A 20529-nucleotide genomic window follows, 5' to 3' on the forward strand; every position below is an offset into this window, starting at 1 on the left:
CTGCCCGAAGACAGCTGGGATAGGCTCTAGCACCCTGGTGAGGAGAAGCGGTACAGATAATGGATGGATGGATGTCTTGTGTTAACAGAAAACTATTTCACGGAGTATTTCTTTGTTTGTAATCCAGCCAAAACGTCATAAATGCAAGAATTGTTTTTTCAGTATCAAATAATGGCAAGAATTTTTTTTTTCCCCCTTCTAATTTTACACAAGTGAAAGAATGCAGTCCCTAACAGTTTTTATTTGCGACAATAGAATGATGAATCCTCATTGGAATTGACACCAAGGTTCCTGTCTACAACCTGAGGTAAGTGAGAAGCAGTCTAGAGAAGCTACGTAACTGGACATTCAGCGTCTCAATGTTGTGGGACCCAAGGATGTCTGCTTGGGTTTTATTGAGTGAAATAGATTGAAATTGGTCATCCAATTTTGGTCTACTTTAAGGCTCGCCTGGAGGTTGGTGAGATGTCGGTCTGAGTTGGCTAAAATGGCTGGGTCATAGATGTTTTTTTAAGAGGTTTGAAAGCTATTTTAAATGACTGTACTACATAGGATGCAATATACATATAAAGAGCAAGTTCAAGCATCCTTAAGTAGACCAGTAGAGATTAGGTCAAGCAAGTAAATTAAAGACAAACACAGAGTCGTATCGGACATAAAACGCTAAACCGAACCAAACTGTATTTAACTTAACTTCCGTCTGTGCAGACTTGACAGTGTCTGAAAGACAATTTCATGTGTGCAAAAATATTGGAACGGAACCACATATCAGAATGTTACGTCCAACTACGAAATCAACACAAAGAATACCTGCTAGTTGTATCAATCAGAAACAGATCTCCCTGTTTAAAAAATAAAAAGCATATAGCATGAGTGCTCACAGCATAATTATGCTATTTTTGCTGGGTGTTTGTGATCGTCTTGGTTGTATACCTGCAACACCAGCACGAAAACACAGCAAAAGGTGTTTTTTTTTTTTTTTAACATTTGGCAGATCTGACAGTTAAAGCATTAGGTCTACTTCCTGAAACTATTTCCCAAGAACAGTGGTACCCAAGCATGACTCATGGCATGCATGTGACATTAAACGTGGTCAGACGTCTCGGGATCAACTTGTATGACTCGTCTACAGCAGTTAAATAATCTGACTATTTGTACATCTCGGCAAGTAATTTTATTACACGTTTACTTGAAATTATTTTGAGACCAGTATATTGTTCACTGACGCTGCATCACAAAACAAAACAAACAATGAGTATACTTCTGTCAAGACCGGGGAGAATAATGAACATCTAACTTATTAACTTTATGCTGCTGAAGTTTATGGTGACGTTATCTGCCAGAGGGCTTGGACTGCATGTTGCCTGTCACGGGACAATCGCTTTGCCACGTTTCACTAAATGACGTAAGCAGTTCCAGTCTGACAGTTTTCTGATGCAGTAACGACTTCCCGGTTCGTCGAGAGAACGAACGCTTAGTTCTTAATGCATACACGTTTTTGTTTAGCTTTGCGGATAACGCCACCATAAGCTGGCTTTTGTAAAAATAAAAGGACCAACAAGCTACGCACTGTTTGTTATTTTATACCGCGTAAGTAAGTGAGTTGGCTACTGTTAACTGCTTCCTGGTTGGAGTCGCCGCCATTTTGGATTTTCTACTGAGAAACAACTAGCCGGCCGTGCTTCTGGGACCCGTCTAAGCTAACAACCGCTACAGTTTTTACACGTCATATCAAATCTTCCCACGATACGGCAACACACTTTTCAACAACTGCACAATGAATCCCGAATAGTAAGTACTATTATTACGAATGTCGTGTCACATTTGATGGTGCCGGTTGGTTTTTAACAGGCAGGTTAGTTAGCATTGTCTGTTAAGTGAAGCTACGTTAGCAGCTAACATCAGCTGACTGCCTCTGTCCACCGGAACCTACCGCCGACGTCTCTGATGAACGCTCATTAGAAACACACTGGTTATTACTGTTGTTATTATTTATATTAAACGGTCGTCGGGGAACAGGATTATTAGTCTTTATTTTCCCCTCTCTCATTTTAATAGAAGCATTATGATTTAACCAGTCTGCCATAAATGGTCGTGGGGGGTTGGAGGGGATCCAAACTTGTATTGGTCAACATCCTGGCAGTTTTCACTTTACTCTACAGACTGTAATTTACGTGTTAATTTATTAACAGCTAAATTTGACTGATGGAAACCCGAGTCCGAACACATTGGCCTAAGAATTGTTCTTGTTTACGACTGTGCGTCGTGAACCCCAAATGTTTATGATGCATGTTATGCTTGGCCTCAAGAACCGGTGGCACTGGTTTGTTGAATTTTACGCTGATATGAAATTCGCTGTTAGATTAACGCTTCCCTTGCCTGTAAAACTTAAACATTTAGTATCCAAGTGTGAGCATTATGCCTGTGGTTAGATTTAGCGAAATATGAATAAATATCGTCAAATCAAGGATCTAATTCTACGAGTGCCTTACATCTGATCTTTTTGTTATATTTTAATCATAAAGTGCGCGGAGAGTTGAAGCAGCCCCTCCAACAGTGTCTTGGTCATGCGAAGATCACATGCCATGTACATGCCTACAATTCCGCCACAGCAGAGTTGAGCAATTATTACTGTTACTTCAGTTTTTTTCTAGGGCTTGTCATCCATGCAATATGCTGATGTTTTTTTTGTAAATAATGCACAGTGGGTCATAGGTGACAAATTGTTTGACACTTCACGATCATTTATTATCCTTTCAAGAATAAATGTTTAAAATACTTACTCTGCATGCATCACATATTGTGGTTTGAATATTAAAGAGGGTGTCGCCTTCTGTGTCAATATTTTTCTTGATGAAATGATGGAGTGTGTGAATGTTATAATGTCTGCCGTTATGAATTGTAATTCTTTAAATGACTGACAAAGAATATAATTCAACAAATAAATGGCAACTACTTAAATTGTTGAACTATATGCACCAACACAAATTCTATCTATCCTTTACAGTGACTATTTATTCAAACTACTCCTGATTGGTGACTCCGGTGTTGGAAAATCTTGTCTCCTGCTCCGATTTGCAGTAAGTCTCTCCAGACAAATATGGATATATTTCTATAATTATAATAATTATAAATGATTCTAAAATATAAACCCTAAACCCATAGTTGAGATATTGTCACACATACTTGAATAGAAATAAAATACAGAGAGAGTTTCTAGAACTATGATGCTCTTATGGGCAAACATCTTACAGTGTAGGGCTGCAAAAAAATGGAACAACATTCAATATGGTTGTTGATCATCGCAGTATTGATATTATTGTGATATTTAATTTACCAAAATAAATTATATTTTTATTATTTAATGAAATAATTACATGTTTTTTTTCATGCAGAAAATGTATACTTAGCAAATTAAATGTTCACTGTGAAGTTTGGCCAAAACAAAATCTGTGTGTTTTTATTTATGACTAATCGCACCATTTTACTTGACGGTTTAATTAAACTGATCGGCCATTGTACCCCATGTGAGGCTAATTTCAAAATGTTATTTTATTGTCATAGACTAACAATATACAGACAATATTTCACATTAATAGTAATAAAAATAATAATTAAAAAACATTAGTTTTGATGTAAAAAATAAAATCCCACATTTGGTCAGATTCATATTTGCTTGGTCAGAATGTAACATTTTAAAACAAATGTTTCGTATGTGCGTGTATGTCTGGGTAGTGATAGAAAGTAACAGAATCTTTGTTTTTCTCCGCAGGATGATACATACACAGAAAGCTACATCAGCACAATTGGTGTGGACTTCAAAATACGGACCATAGAACTAGACGGCAAGACCATTAAACTTCAGATTGTACGTAACACACTATTTGTCAAGTGCTAGCAAGTGTTCGTTTTCACTGTGAATTTGTTTCAATTGAAAGTATAATTTCGATAGTTAGTCCTCCTGCCAGAATGCAGAGGCTGTTTCCTAAAGGCAAAATTTAAAATTTGCAAACATCACAATAGAAGACCAGAAAATCAGTATACAGAACTCAACCCAGTACAGTTCCAAACACAATTTATATTGCAAAATATTTCAGGGTTCCTCTTGTTTTTTCCCCCTCCTCTAGTTTTTCTTCCTTGGGACATTATGGAGATTGCTAAACATGGACAAAACTGCTTGAGAATACTTCTGTTGATGCTCAGTAAACCGTACACAAGTAAACTTAAAATGTTACAAACTACAGAGGGATCTTCAGAGTTGTAGACTACTAGCTAACAGCTACAGTATATATATATTTTTAATGCAGAATCACCATTTTAACAAATCTATTACTAAAACAGCAAGTGGGTTTTCCTTGGCAAGCGTACCGGTATTGACGCTTGACTGAATTTCCTTGTTTCGGTCTGAGAAAAATAATCCATTAATCTTATTTTTTTTTTAAGTCATTTTGTTACCATATCTTCCGGACTATAAGCCGTTACCTTTTTCCTAGATTTTGAACCATGCAGCTAATACAACGGTGCAGCTTTTCTGTGGATTTTTCTTTCACCGGTAGGGGAGCTCTGTAGTTCAGAAAATACGTTAAATAAATCTCTATTTTTTTTTTCCCCCCTCTTGGGTCTGTCCTGTTTGATTAGCAAAGTTGTTGCTGTGTTAAAATGCACTATTTTATCTGTGAATCTGTTTATGTACCTTTATGTGCATTCACAGTACAAAATCGTTTTGTACATGCAGTAAGCAACACATTACTTTCAACATAGAAATCTGCGGCTTGTATATTATTACTTTTTCCCAAAAAGAGTTACCTCGGCTTATATACAGGTGCGCCTTCTAGTCCGGAAAATATCTTATTTATTTTTTGGGGGGGGTTATTTATATGGAGTAGTTTTTTTTTATTTGGAGACATGACACATACCTGGATATTTATGGTTTTCATTAGCAGTAGTCATACTTGTGGAGTTGTTTCCCTCGTAATCCTTCACATGGTTAGGGGTAGGGCAAGTTTATCGGTAAATTCCTCGTCAGGCCGTCCGTTCTGACACATCTTACAATGTTACTTTGACCAACGTCAGTCTTGTTTCATTTTACTGCTATGCAGATGACAGTCAGTTCTATGTCCTGCTGAGCAAAAAAAGACTATTTCTCCTGAAAGGAGGACAAGAGCCAAGATGGCCCATTGTTCCCTAACAAGCTCAGTTTATATATTTTTTGATCAGAAAACTGAAATTAGTTATCATTTTCTTTTTTATCTATTAATTTTGGAGAAATGAGGAAATAAGTGACGACTTTGAGGAATATGGTCACGCCCCCGCCGCTCTCACCATGGTACTGCAAGAGTCATTAATGGGACCGATTACAAACTCTCCGTTGGAAATCATAGTACTTTCATTGCGTAAGACGTTCCAAAACGATGATCAATTGGCACCAAAATTCATGTGGACATACCTACCAATGACCACTTCAACATATCAAAAGCTTTGACCTCTTTGTGGCTGATTTATTTGAGAATGACGAAATGTGGAAGTGAGCATAGGTAAATAGATGAGCCTCGGAGGAGGGCACACTTGCGTATTGTTTCTTTGCTGATCATGGTTGGGCGCACGGCATAAAAGCACCAGTCGGGATATTTACAGAGACTGAAGTGGGAATGAGTAGAGGTTAGGGCTGGGTGATATGACCTAAAATCAATATCGCGATAAATTGGGCAATTTTACCTCGATAGCGATTAATGCACGATAAATTCCCCCTGAGGACCAAAATCAAAATAAATGGAGGAAATGCATATTAACTGCTTTTTTTATTGACCAACTGGTACACATTACTTTCAATGAAAAATAAAAGTACAAAAATCATTTGTATAAGCATTCCAAATAGCTTGCGTTGCATGATTTGAACAATGTCACAAAGAACAGGAGAAAAGGGTACCTCTCACAAAATCTTTTTCTGCAAATAGATTGTGCCGAGATGCTGTAATGCCATTTGCAAAGGCCTAGATTTGTGTAAAGGTATCTTGTAAACAATATAAATAATGCCATGTGCGAAGGAGCCAGTCGCCTGTAAACTAAATGCTAAATAAAATGAAAAAAATGTCAATGGAATGCCAATGCCAAATAAACAAGTGTGCATGATCAGGAAAATGTGCCGTCTCAAGTACTCTGTTGCGCGGTCGCCACTTGTCGTCTATGCACTGCACATTCAGGCTCAAACAGGGATCCATGTTGCGACTAGACCACAAGTTGGATGTGGATGCAAAAAGCTTGACATGTCTCCGCTCCCGACCCAATGTTGTCCATATCGGGAAGAACGGTTTGCAACAAATATTTTCGTCCCTTTTGTCGGCTACTTTCATGAGGCGTTTAAATCCTGTGCGCTCCACTGTAACTAGAGGAGCTATATCTTTAGCTATGTGCTCGGCTATCGCGTCCACCTCTGAGACGTTCTCTTGTATGGTGTCCCCTCCGTTATGGGCTGTTGTCACTTGTCCAACCTTGCTTCTCCCTTTGAACTTTTAGCACAAGCTCCAAGTCAACAGCATGGTTGTGTTGTGGGTGGTGAAAAAGAAAAGGTTGGACGCGCTGTTTTGGTGCTTACGACGCACTTTGTAGTTGATGTTATTTTGCTTAAACATCGTCTTTATGGAACCCAAAACATTTCCAAACGAAAAATGTCGAATTTCTTTTCGGGACAAGTGCGACAGGAACAATTTCAACTAACGTTACTTCGTCTGCAGCCGTGTCAGCCGCTTCTGGCTACGAACCCGTCTTCTGTTTACATTCTTGTTCAGAAGGGTGGAGTCACGTGACGACATGCGCTGTAGCCGTCTTAAAGGGGCATGAACATTGCTGCAAACAGAAAAGACTTCTTTTTCTTTTTTTTTTTAGACACAGAATTTACCGACATGGGCAAAATGATGTCGGTCATTGTAATACATTTCGGTAACGGTAAATTTTCGGTTTATCGCCCAGCCCTAGTAGAGGTTCACATTTATTTGGATGAGGATTGGGCCCAGTTCTTCGACCTACAACACGCCGTCCGATTAGAAACATAACAGCCGAAATTTTGCATTCCAATGCGGCAACACTCTGCTATGGAGTCGGCCTCCTCACTGGAACTTTTTGTTTGCTGACCAATGACGCTCACGAAGCGGCCCCGACTAAAAGCACATTCCGCTCCGCGATGCGCACCATTCAAGAAGACAACCTCCAGGGTTCATTGATGATGAGTTTTTCCGAAACTGATGCAGACTTGCACCGAAACGCTGACAGCTTCATGAATTGGCTGCAAGCGGTGGTGGACGCGAACGTGCATGAGTGACAACAGTCAGGCATCCCGTCACCAAGTCGCTGGTACAAAGCTAATTTTGGTGCGCTAACGTTGTCTGTTTAACCAACAGCTAATTGCTGCCTTGAGCAGTGCTGTTGATTTTAAAACCGCAGAAGAACGTACTTTTGTTTCCCGTGGAGGGTGGGATCTGTAAACTTCGATGAATGGCTGCCTCCTCACACTGAACTAAAGATTAGCCTAGCTAAATGTCCAAAATATAACCAGTCGGGTTTTGTGTGCACATTCTTGCTTTTGTCTGTTTAAGCCTGTGTAAGTGGAGAATCAATTTTGATTTTGTGGAGGTCATCACGAGCTCACGTTTGATGTCAATAATTCCAAACTACTGTGCAGAATGCTTTTCTACTTTCACAGGTTGCAGAGTAGTAATGTTTTCGACAGCAGAACTGACAATTTGAGCAATATTACCTTGTTTCCCTCGCTGCTCTGACGTAGACGCTGAAAACGGAAAAAAATAAAAAGCCAGCTCAAAAAGGGGGTGTTCCAATTTGTCGTACATCTCATAAAAAAAAAACCCTAAATCACTACATAGCCTTTTTTTGGAGGCAGAAGGGGGGCATTTTGTCATTTTTACATAAGTGCCAATGTTAATGTCAGTGATGCATCCCTTTAAGACTACTTTTGTCCTTGTCAAGAGGAAATCAAAACCTGGATATCACTGAAGTTCAACAAAAAGAAAACAGAAGTCATTGTTTTCTGTCCCACTGGCCCTTCTACGTTCCACCCTGTTGACCTGGTTCCTCTGGCGTGTTGTCTGAAGCCAACAAATTCGAATTTGGGTTTTAAATAAGGCAGCGATTTCGCATTGGACCGGCAAATCAGAGCTGTTGTCAGATTTTGCTTCTTTCATCCTAGGCAGCTGGCTAAGGTGAAACACTTTCTTTCTCAACAGCCCTTAGAAACAATAGTTCATGCCTTCGTTACGTCTCTGCTAGATTATTGATATGCACTTTATTTTGGAGTCAGCCAGTCGTCCCTCAAGCGTCTCTAGTCGGAGCAAAATGCTGCTGTTTGCATTCTAACTGGAGCTCGGAAGAAGGAGCACAAAACCCTAATTCTAGTCTCTTTTCACTGGCTCCCAATACACTTTAGAATTAATTTTAAGACACTGATATTTGTATTCAAAGCTTTAAGTGGCCTCGCCCTAGCCTATCTCTCTGAGCTCCTCCACCTCTTTGGGCCCGCCCAGTGTCACTGGTCTGCGGACCAGACAGTACTGGAGGTGCCGAGGACTAAGCAGAGCCTCACAGGGGATAGAGCATTTTCTGTTGCCGGGCCTTCCCTCTAGAATGACCTTCCATTAAATGTTTTGCAAGCCCCCTCTCTGTCCATTATTAAAACTACAGTAGTTTGAAGACACATTTTTAGTCCTTGGCTTTCGACGCAGCTTGGGACTGTTCACTTTTGTGCCCTGTGTTAGTTAGTATCACTGCTTTCAAAGGCTTTTTTTTAATGAATTATTGGTACTTTGTGTTTCACCCTGTGTAAAGTGCTTTGTTACACCTGCAACTGTTATGAAATGTACCCGGCTGATGGGAGACTCCTGCATGTCTTCCAATTTGAAACACCAACACCTGCTCGGCTGGGGACACTGAGTCACGTGACTAATTTGCAGAATGAACCGTTACAATTTTTTTTCTTCCCCTTTGCTCTCGATGCACGCTGTCCAATGCGCCCACCCACGACCCCTACAAACACATACACACATGCACACAAGGAAACAGCACATCCATGTAACCAATAAGAGAAGGGAGCAGTAGTGGCACATTGTGGTGCACTTACAATGTTTACCATGTGAATGCGAAACAAACCAGAGGAGACAGTTCTGAGTTTGTTGAAATTCCTAACTCTTTTTCCCTTCCCTTTTTTTTTTCTTTTTTGTACATTTGACAGTGGGATACAGCAGGTCAAGAAAGGTTTCGTACGATCACTTCCAGTTACTACAGAGGCGCTCATGGTATCATTGTAGTGTATGATGTCACAGATCAGGTAAGTGTAAACTCACAACATTTCCTACTTTGTAACGCTCAACTTAATTTATTTGATTTCACCATTTGATAAAACGTTGACATTTTCTTTGGCTCTATTGTAGTGCTGCTGTGGTTCAAACCAAGTGAATTCATATGTTATTAGAAGGATGAGCAGTACAGATAGCATACAGAGCTGGCTGATATGACGATATATATTGGGAAGACGATAGAAAATCGTGTCACATCTCTCCTATTGTCTGTCACACACTGACCTCCTGGTATGAATCAAGGATCCAAGTGGTAATTATCATACAAAGTCATTTTACATAACAGATTACGGTGCAAAATTAAATCTAATATTAAACAGATCTGTATCAAACAAGAATTGATTTCATATCCAATTATATTGTCAACAGAAGCAAAGCAACTTCGATATTTTTGGGCAAATGTAGATATCGATCTAAATTGGAGGCAGAAGAAAATGTTGCTAACAGAAATAGATTGTTTAAAAAAGTAGAATAAAATAGAAAGATGAGCTCTACTGTAATGTAATTATGAGAATATTTATTGTGCAAATCTCAAAAGTCACAATGAAAACGCATATCCATTTTTTTTGGCCACACCTCCTGACGTCCCAACACCGGAAAATTTGATGTTCAGCTCTGTAGCGTTATTTTGTGTATTTATTTTTTCTCCAGATGCTTATTAAATTGTCTGCTATTTTGCTGTTCAACTTTGGACACGCTCCGCTTTTAACGTGGTTCCAGCTAGACATCGGTGACGTGTACTCCATCACCCGAATACTGTTAATTTCGTTTTTTCACAATGACAATACATTATTGTAGCAATTAGCATAGCTTCTCTTTGGTAAATTACTTCTCGTAATCCCTTTGCGATATTGTAAAAAGTATTATTTGCCACAATGGCGGTGCCAAGGTGGAGATGAAATGATGGGGTCTGACAACTGAGTTAGTCGCGAAACGGCTGCATTTTTATCAGTCGTAATAGCCAGACGACGCTCATTGCTAAACTTGCTATTGCTAGCTTGGGGCGGCGTCTCTCCTGGACACATCAACCACCAGGCTGTAGGTGACATAAGCAGCCCAATGACGCTTTTTGGGACTGTCACTTATTGCAAAAACTTAAAACGAAAATATCTGATTGTCAGTTTTGCTATAATTTGTTTTGATGAGGCTCAAAATAGAAACCGCTTTGCTTGGAAAGTTTGAAGGCCTACCCTTTGAGGGCAGTTTTTTGTTGTATTTTTTGTAAATAGTTAACAATTACAGGCAGGCGTGTGCCAACCCAATATTTGCATAGATATCAGTCCGATATGAGTGAAAAAAAAACATTGTTGGATTTTATCGGTCTTCATACGTAATCTCAGATATTAGCACTCATAGCAAAGCATCCCAAGAATCCGCTCCTACTCTTGTATCCAGCAGCATCTGGATCTGGCATGAGCCCACATGATCAAAACAACTACTCCTGTGAAGGAGTTTAAGAAGATTTCAGCTGTGTAAGAGTCTGATTGTAAAGAATTATAGGTTGTACTTTACAAACAGCTGAAGCCGGGTGCCCAAATTGGCAGCCATAATCTCCCCGACTCAAAAACTATCGCTATTTTTCATAAATATTGAAGCTTGCGGTAAAAAAGAAATCAAAATGACAAGCTCGCGCGCTGCTGTCATTCACTTGGATGTGAGTTGGAGCCGTTGCTCCCTCGGTGATCCCCCCATACGACGGTCGTGGGCCCGCCTCGGGGGAGGAGATCGACCCGTTGCTCCCTCGGTGGTCCCCCCATACGACGGTCGTGGGCCCGCCTCGGGGGAGGAGATCGCGAGATCGTCGTGGATTGCTGCCGTGTCTGGCAGACTCTTTAAAGCGGCTAATGACAACAAAAGCAAGACAACGGAGCCGGGCTAATTAGCTAAGCTTGTTACGCGAGTCTCCACTGCCGAGCATTTGTGGGTGATTTGGAACAAAAAATAGTTGCAGAAACTCGCTATGTTCGTGGCGCTCAATCACTTAAAATCTGGCAACCGGCTCAAATTCTCTATGCTTCGATGCAACTATACTTGAGGCTACGGCAGCACAAAATTAATCTTTTATCGCCACCTTATGGCGTCCAGTCTTGCTCAGACAACAAACGTCAAGGTTATTGCACCCCGGCGAGTATAAATGCTTCCGAAAATGGATGGATGGATATCAAAGCCTGTCATTACTGTCATAATAGTCATTAATACTTTCTGGAATAACGAGTCGTTGGAAGTGCAGCTATGGCAAGTGATATTTTCAGTCATTTACTTTGTTCCTTGAGAATGTCTTCTCATGAAAATGACCATTAGAACTGAAATAGTACCCTGCATTTATTTAAAAATACATGTGTGCGCAGGTATGTGCAATGTGCATTTTTGGAAAGACATTGTTCAGTAAATAATTCTGAGAGTGATTTATTCTTTGAAACATCAACATCAAATACACAGTAAAACACTCCCATGTGCTTTAATGTTCCTGACAGAAGTTAAAAAATAACAATTAACATAAATTATTAAGAAAATTAATTTCTGCAACTTTAGCGCTAGTACTATCCAGTAAAAAAGTTGGGTCCACCAGTTTATAACCAGTACACACCTGTCTAGAGCCCCGCTTTTATTTATTTTGCATTTATTTTATTCAGGGGCAGACCATTCTCATGTTTGAGGGTGAATTTATGTAACCCAAATTTTAGGAATAATTATTTTTTCTTTCATTTTTTCTCATACCTCCCGTTGCTGGCTATTGTTATTCGTTTTAATACTAAACTCTAACTTGATACAGTCACTTCTAACAAATGATACTAAAAAATTAAATGAAAGTATGTATTAATCCTTCTGATATCATATCGGACAATATCGGTTTTGTTTTGGAAGTGAAAAAAGTTAAATGGACCCTGTTAATTACGGGTTTTTGTCATGTTACTCTATCCCAATGCAGTAGTATTTGTTATTTGCATTCACTCACTTTATTAATTTTCATTGACTCTTAGATTTAATTTTGCACTGTAGGTTATGTTATGTACAGTAATTGTGTATAATGATTCACTTCCCTGAATTGTTGTTCAGTTTGCCACCTAGTGGCAGTAGTGCCACATAAGATTTATAAGTGGAAGCTTTTGACTATCAAATCAAACTGCATTTGTCATATTAATTAAATGCAATATGTTGTAGATGAAAAGTCATAATAGCCACAATAGTAGAAAAGTACACAATAAATAGTGTTTGCAATAGTTGTAATATCGCCAAGCTCTAGCAGCACTACTGGATGTACTGTATTACATTGATACAGGTCTGTTTAATTTCACTTGAAAATGAAGAAAGAAAAAGGAAGCAATCTAAGTGTGCTGCCCAATTTTCTTCTAGAGCAGGGGTCTTCAATCCTGTTCCTTGAGGTCCGCTCTCCTGCCTTGTTTTCCATCTCTCCCTAATGTAACACACCTGACTCGCATGATCAGCTTCTTCCGGAAGAAATGGAGAACCGGCAGCACAGTAAATCTTGAGGAACAGGATTGACGACTACTATTCCAGAGTAACTTAAAATATCTATTGTGGTATATCCGTATCATAATATAACATGGCCTATATTGTGGTACTTTTTCCTTAACGCAGACTCTAGGAGCATATCAGTGGTGCAGCACAAATTGTTGAAAACAAATTGCACTGAACTAACCTATCTTAGAGCAGCAGTCAAAAATGTTCTTTGCAATAATATGCTCCGTGTCAACTGCAGGTCGCAATATAGGACTAAATATACAGTGAACCCCCGGTTATCGCGGTTAATGGGGACTGAGACCACCCGCGAAAACTGAAAATCCGCGAAGTAGCGTCGCACCTTCAAAAAAAAAAAAAAAAAAACGTGTGTGTGTATGTATATATATATATATATATATATATATACTTTGCACCTATATATAAATATATACTTCGCACCTATATATAAATATATATAGGTGCGAAGTATATATATATATATATATATATATATATATATATATACGGGTAGAGAGAGAGAGTGAGTGAAATTCATGTTATAACAAAAAAAATATTATTAAAACATATTATTTTTTTATTCCCCAGCCATTATTTTTGTATTTATTCAATTACTTCTTTTTGTATTTATTTTTTAATTACTTTGACTTTTACCTGCTGGTACGCAGTCCGGTGTGCCCTGTGAAATGAAAGGTGGCATTTTTCATTTATTTATTTATTCATTCATAACTGACAGCCTCGCGCTCCGCTCACGCACGCCCGTGTCGTGCCAAAGTACTTACCCCCTGCCAAAATCTGTATCCACTGCGCGCACGCATTGACTGCATTTGCATTAGTTAGACCAAAGAAATTTTGCAATCAATGAAGCTACCATAAAGTAATTTCAGTGATCAAAACACGATGAAAAGGGGAGAGGATGAGTGAAGTGGGCGATCGTGTTTCCAGCGAGATCAAATTAAGTGTCAACATACACATAGGTGGTATCCTGTTAGAGAACACGTAATTGTATTCCAATTGACTGATTTGTTTATTTTTTATAACCACCGATAGCCGCGTCAAGAGTAGCAAAAGAATAAAAAAATAAATAAAGTCACTCGCGTTCTGCGTCGGACTCGAGGTGCATTCAATGACCACTTACGCAGTAGGAAAGTTACCAGGGGGGGACTGATTCTGGCAGCCTCTGCCACAATAAGTACACCCCCTCTAATCACAAAAATTGGCCCCAACCATCAAGTGACTTATTCTGTGTACCTATTGGGTCATTTTGAGTATGTGTGGCAAATTTGAGCAGGATCCCTCTTTTCTAGGCAAAGTTACCAGGGGGGGCTGCCAGAATCAGTCACCCCTGGTAACTTTCCTACTGCGTAAGTGGTCAGTGAATGCACCTCGAGTCCGACGCAGAACGCGAGTGACTTTATTTTTTTATTCTTTTGCTACTCTTGACGCAGCTATCGGTGGTTATAAAAAATAAACAAATCAGTCAATTGGAATACAATTACGTGTTCTCTAACAGGATACCACCTATCTGTATGATGCCACTTAATTTGATCTCGCTGGAAACACGATATAGCCCACGTCACTAATCCTCTCCCCTTTTCATCGTGTTTTAATCACTGAAATTCCCGTATGGTAGCTTCATTGATTGCGAAATTTCTTTGGTCTAACGAATGCAAATGCAGGGAATCCCCCCCCCCGATTTCGGCGCAGTCAAACGCTTACTTGACGTGTTGAATTGTAGCGAATGGTGTGCTGAAAACCGCACCGACTAAGACTACCACTTTTATGGAAACCGTAGTTTAAATGAAAGCAAATCAAAAACACAAAATCATACATTCTTCGTGCCTTTCAATGAAAACAAACGTAGTAACATCGCGCCGCCTTCAATCAATGCGTGCGCGCTCCCGCGACAGGGGATGCAGATTTTGGCAGGGGGTAAGTACTTTGGCACGACACCGGTCCCGAACGAAACGGGCGGAGGTTGTTCCTCTACGGCTTGACTGCCACGCACGCACGCCGGCCGGTCTCCTCCGGAACTCTCGCAAGGCCCCGAGCGAGGCGAAATGTCGCTCTTCTCTGTCCACTCTCTTCTTCGCCCACGCTCTTCTTCGGCGCACGCCGGCCGTCTAACCGCTCCAGCGCCCCGTCGTGCCGCTCGGCGAAACTACAATGCCCCCGAATATTTTTTAGACCCGCGAAGCACTGAACCCGCGAAAAGTGAACCGTGAAGTAGCGGGGTTTCACTGTATTTTATAAAAAAAAAATTTAAAAAAGATTTTAAAAGAATTGTGTGTTGACTGCTGGTGGCAATACGGAACGAAATCTTTTTTATATAATTTTTTAAGAGATTTTAAATGAATTACTGTAATCATGTACATATGTTTATATGCATTTTGCGCATTCTGGTACATTATATGCAAAAGTGCAAAATAATAGCCTTAAATACAGTGGATGTAAAAAAAGTATCCCCCACGTTGTTCAAATGCCAAGTTTTTTTCTGATATAAAAAATGAGAACAAGATAAATAATCCCCACGTTTTTTACAATGTTAATGTGAAGCTGCCTACAACCACAAGTGTCTGTCTAGTATCACTGTTTAATCATTTTCATCCGTCCGGGCTGTAAATTAGGTTGGCAATTAGGGCTGTGACGATAATTGGATATTGATGTTTATCGCGATAGTTGGGTGAGTGACATCAATAGAAAATGGTATAGATAAATTATCAATGCCCCAAAAAAAAAACAACTGAGAAAATTCGACCTATCACTGCCCTACTTGTCACAAACTCCCTCCCATTGAAGAAATACAACCCGAGGTTTACGCATGCGCCGCTGAGCTAGCGTGACTCAAAACAAACAAAAAAAACACACGGGTGGCTAAGGTGGACTTACCGGCGACTTGAGGAAACGCTTGCTTAATAGTTAAGCCGATAACAAGCACCCCCTCCCGGACACGCACGGGACGAAACGGTCCGTAGCTCTAGTACACAAGACCTCCGTCGCATGGGAGGCGGGCGAACGTAGCAGTGAAGCCGCTAAGAAGCACCCTCCGCGCACACGCACGGGCCGTGCACCCACCGCAGACACGCACGGGACAAAACGGTCCGTAGCAGCAGCACACGAGACCTCCGTCGCAAGGGAAGCGGGCATACGTAGCAGTAGGGCTGGGCGATATGACCTAAAATCTATATCGCGATAAATTGGGCAATTTTACCTCGATAACAATAAATGCGTGATAAATTCCCCCTGCGGACCAAAATCAAAATAAATGCAGGAAATGCATATTAACTGCTTTTTTTATTGACCAACTGGTACACATTACTTTCAATGAAAAATAAAAGTACAAAAATCATTTGAATAAACATTCAAAATAGCTTGCTTTGCATGACTTGAATAAAGTCACAAAGAACAGGAGAAAAAGGGTACCTCTCACAAAATCTTTTTCTGCAAATAGATTGTGCCCAAATGCTGTAATGCCATTTGCAAAGGCCTAGATTTGTGTAAAGGTATCTTGTAAACAATAAATAATGCCATGTGCGAAGGAGCTAGTCGCCTGTAAACTAAATGCTAAATAAAATGAAAAAAATGTCAATGGAATGCCAATGCCAAATAAACAAATGTGCTTCATCAGGAAAATGTGCCGTCTCGAGTACTCCGGTGCGCAGTCGCCACTTGTCGTCTATGTACTGCACATTCAGGCTCAAACAGGGATCCATGTTGCGACTAGACCACAAGTTGGATGTGGATGCAAAATGCTCAACATGTCTCCGCGCCCGTCCCGATGTTGTCCATATCGAGAAGTGCTGTTTGCGACAAATATTTTCGTACCTCTCTTCGGCTACGTTCATGAGGCATTAAAATCCTGTGTGCTCCACTGTAACTAGAGGAGCTTTATCTTTAGCTATGTGCTAGGCTATCGCGTCCACCTCTGAGACGTTCTCTCGTATGGTGTCGCCTCCGTTATGGGCTGTTGTCACTCACTCACTTTGAACTTTTAGCACAAGCTCCAAGTCAACAGCATGGTTGTGTTGTGGGTGGTGAAAAAGAAAAGGTTGAACGCGCTGTTTCAGGTGCTTACGACGCACTTTGTAGTTCATGTTCTTTTGCTCAAACATCGTCTTTATGGAACCCAAAACATTTCCAAACGACAGATGTCGAATTTCTTTTCGGGACAAGCACGACAGGAACAATTTCGACTTCGTCTGCAGCCGTGTCAGCCGCTTCAGGATTTGAATAGCCAGCTACGAACGCGTCTTCTGTTTACATTCTTCTACAGCGCATAAATCACGTGACTACATGCGCTGTCGCCGTCTTAAAGGGGCATGAACATCGCCGCAGACAGAAAAGACTTTCTCTTTCTTTTCTTTTTTTTTTTTTAGACCAAGAATTTACTGACATGGGCAAAATGATGTCGATCATTGTAATACATTTCGGTAACTGTAAATTTTCGGTTTATCGCCCAGCACTATGTAGCAGTGAAGCCGCTAACAAGCACCCTCCGCGGAAACGCACTGGACGAAACGGCCCGTAGCACAAGAATTGTTCCGTCTCAAGGGAGGACGCTGTGTGTTGTAAATTTTAAAATAAAACAAATCGGAATTCAGCCCTTTTCCCTGTTTTATTTTCAATAGTTCTTGTAAATTACTCATTACTGCTCTGTTTATACAGGTATTGGCTTGCTATTTAGTTTGCGTATTTAACAACAGGCATAAATGGTGGCAGTTATGTGCTGACTCCTGGGCTTTAGTCAAGTCCACCTTTATTGAGTCAAGTCCGACTAACAAAGGTTCAAGTGCAGATGAGATCCAGAATAAACCTAAAAAAGAAAGATTAATCCTATTTTCATGACCACAAATTGAAAAAAAAATCATTATGCGTAACACGAAACCCTTTTCTCTATTAATAACGAATGAAGATAAACAACAAAAACAATGTTGCTTTATTAATGCTGGTCAACCTTGGGGGAGAGGCGAGGATTAGATTGGGCACCGTCAAACAGAAACTGTACCGCGCAGTGGGAGGCAGATACAAAAGCAAAACTCACAGCCAATGAATGAAGATGAACACATCACTGCGGCAGGGTTTGCTCTCCCCGAATCTCTCGTAGTCATGTTAACCAATCAGATGGCTAGTTAAAAAATCAGAAAATGTAATTTCCGGTTTCTTTTCAAAGAGGAATTGAATTTTAAGCATTAGAAACATGCTTTGACTTGATTGGGTCATTACAAATATTTTGCGAGTCCAATGGCTGTGTCTGAGTCAAATGCTAAGATGTCTGAGTCAAGCCCAAGACAACAAAAAAATTGTCTAGTCCAGACTCGGACGCAAGTACTACAGCCCTGGATGACTCCTACTTAAAAAATTTGAATTGGCTTAATATTTTTTAATATCATATGACATTTGAAAATGGGTGTGCAGACTTTTTATATCCCTTACACACATTTTTGAATTAGTTTGATAAACTGATGTCCTATATCTAGGTACATACTCAATAGTCCTTTTTTTAACGTTTCAGGAATCCTTCAATAATGTTAAACAATGGCTACAGGAGATTGACCGCTATGCCAGTGAAAATGTCAACAAGTTGTTGGTAGGCAACAAGTGTGACCTGACGACAAAGAAGGTGGTGGATTACACAACAGCAAAGGTAAGTACCCAGCTGTTTAACAACACTTGACAAATCTGTCAACAATGTTGATGATAAAACAAGTTTATTACAGTGGCCCATAGCAATAATCATGATTTGACACCCGTGTATTCACACAGACGCACACATTCATTCGTAAATTTGTTTTTAAAACAAAACTAAATAAATAAATAATGAAATAGTTTCCTCAATAATCATTCCAAAAAACAAAAATAAATAAATAAAAAAAAAACATCAGATGAATTCTATTGCAATTACGAATGTTTTGCACAAATGGAAATGGAAAAACAGATAGTAGGCAATCAGGATGTTTCTTTCAATTCTGATATTTCAATCTGCTTTAAATTGTGTAAACCAGAAGGAAACTAGAATCGGAAGGCCCCTCCAGTAAACTTATTTATTTTCTATTTTTTGCTGTAAACTAGTTTTAGGGTCATTTCAACCTGCCCACGCTGGATGTTTCCTCTATTGTTTCTAGGAGTTTGCAGACTCTCTGGGTATCCCATTCTTGGAAACCAGTGCCAAAAATGCCACTAATGTCGAGCAGGCCTTCATGACCATGGCTGCAGAAATTAAAAAGAGAATGGGCCCTGGGGCCGCAGCTGGTGGTGGTGAGAAGCCCAACGTGAAGCTGACACCTGGCACTACCGTCAAGCCTTCATCGGGAGGCTGCTGCTGAGAAGAAAACTGTAGCCTCTCCTGCTCACCTGCCCTCTATTATGCAGGCCTATATGCCTGGCTGCCATCTTCCTTGAGACTCTACCACAATCTGACAGGGTAGGGATGACATGAGTCACATGTTTATGTGAGAACAAGATGAAGTTGCCTGTATTTGTACAATACTGTAGCACACTACTAAAAAAAAATAAAGCATTCGTCTTGTCACCCTGTCCTGGTATCGATGACAAATTGTACAAAAAGATGATCTTTTCACCCCACCTGGCCCAGACAACCCAATCACCCTTGCCTCAGCTTCTGAGAGTAGTTTTAGTCAACCTGCTCATGAGACTCACGAGAATTGCGTGCGTACATCACTGCATTCCATTTTGGGTTTGGTAACAATCTGTTTCATGAAGTCTTTTTTTTTGTGTGGGTGTGTGTGTGCGTGCGTGTGTGGGTGTGTGTGTGTAAGGCCCCTTTTCTCTTGTTTTGGCTTTCTTTTAGTAATTCTGTTATTCGCATGATCCGTCTTTATGAAGGTTGTTTTTTTTTTCCATGTCATTCCACAGCCACAGAAATGTCTCACAATTCATCATCTCAACTATCTATATATATATATATATATATATATATATATATATATATACGTTCACCTACTTGTGCAATTTGTGCAGGTGTGTGTATTCATTGTACGGCTTCCTCAACTTGGGTTCTCTAACAGAGTGATGGGGGACTGAGAGAATTGCACAGTATCTTAGTTGTTTTTAGTAGTAGTTGAAGTAGTACTAGTCGTCAACACCTGAGATGTTTGACTGAGAACCCTCAAACATGCAACTCTAGGAGAGGACCTGAGCCCGAGGAAGCCATACGCATCATTTCCTCGGTGTGAGGGGTTGATTTTTTTTTTTTTGGTGTGTCAGACACACGTATGCACAAAGTACGTGCCTGTCAGATCATGTCCATTTAGTAGTCCTCAATGCATTCTTAGAATTGTCTTGATTCTGCGTGGAATACTTAAACTGAAAATAAATATTGTACTCCCAGACTGTATAAAAAGAAAAAATCCTTCTGTGATTTTTGCTGAAATGCGTTGTAAAGAATATACACACAATTATTTATTCTACATTTGGGGGAATTCGACAGTTAAATAAGATCTGTTGGCAAACTGTTGTGTATTGTGGTGACCAAATTGCAGGATTGCATATAAATAGAATGTTCTCTTGTTTTCGTAATAAAGGCAACTGAATTCAGTTTGAAAGGCACTCTGGGAATCTAAATGTCCAATATTTTAATAAAGCTGATGGAACTGTGTTGTTTTGTATCGCCTGACTAAAGGTCATATTCAATCAAGGCCCAAATGCTGTCCGTATTTTCAGTCAATATGAA

The 20529-nt window shown here is 39.9% G+C and overlaps 1 protein-coding gene across 1 annotated transcript; it reads left to right on the top strand.

The window, feature by feature from the left end:
* Positions 1–1111: 1111 nt before the first annotated feature.
* LOC148331205 (ras-related protein ORAB-1-like) lies at positions 1112–20454 on the top strand. The gene is made up of 6 exons (XM_088305336.1): positions 1112–1791; positions 3008–3080; positions 3773–3868; positions 9236–9331; positions 18352–18483; positions 18962–20454. The coding sequence occupies exons 1-6, from the start codon at positions 1778–1780 to the stop codon at positions 19160–19162; spliced, it is 612 nt and encodes a 203-aa protein (XP_088161462.1). The 5' UTR covers positions 1112–1777; the 3' UTR covers positions 19163–20454.
* The last annotated feature ends 75 nt before the right edge of the window (positions 20455–20529 follow it).

This window comes from Idiotropiscis lumnitzeri, chromosome 9 (genome assembly GCF_059441095.1).
Source record: "Idiotropiscis lumnitzeri isolate Australia: NSW breed Sydney's pygmy pipehorse chromosome 9, RoL_Ilum_1.0, whole genome shotgun sequence".
Lineage (NCBI taxonomy): Eukaryota > Metazoa > Chordata > Actinopteri > Syngnathiformes > Syngnathidae > Idiotropiscis > Idiotropiscis lumnitzeri.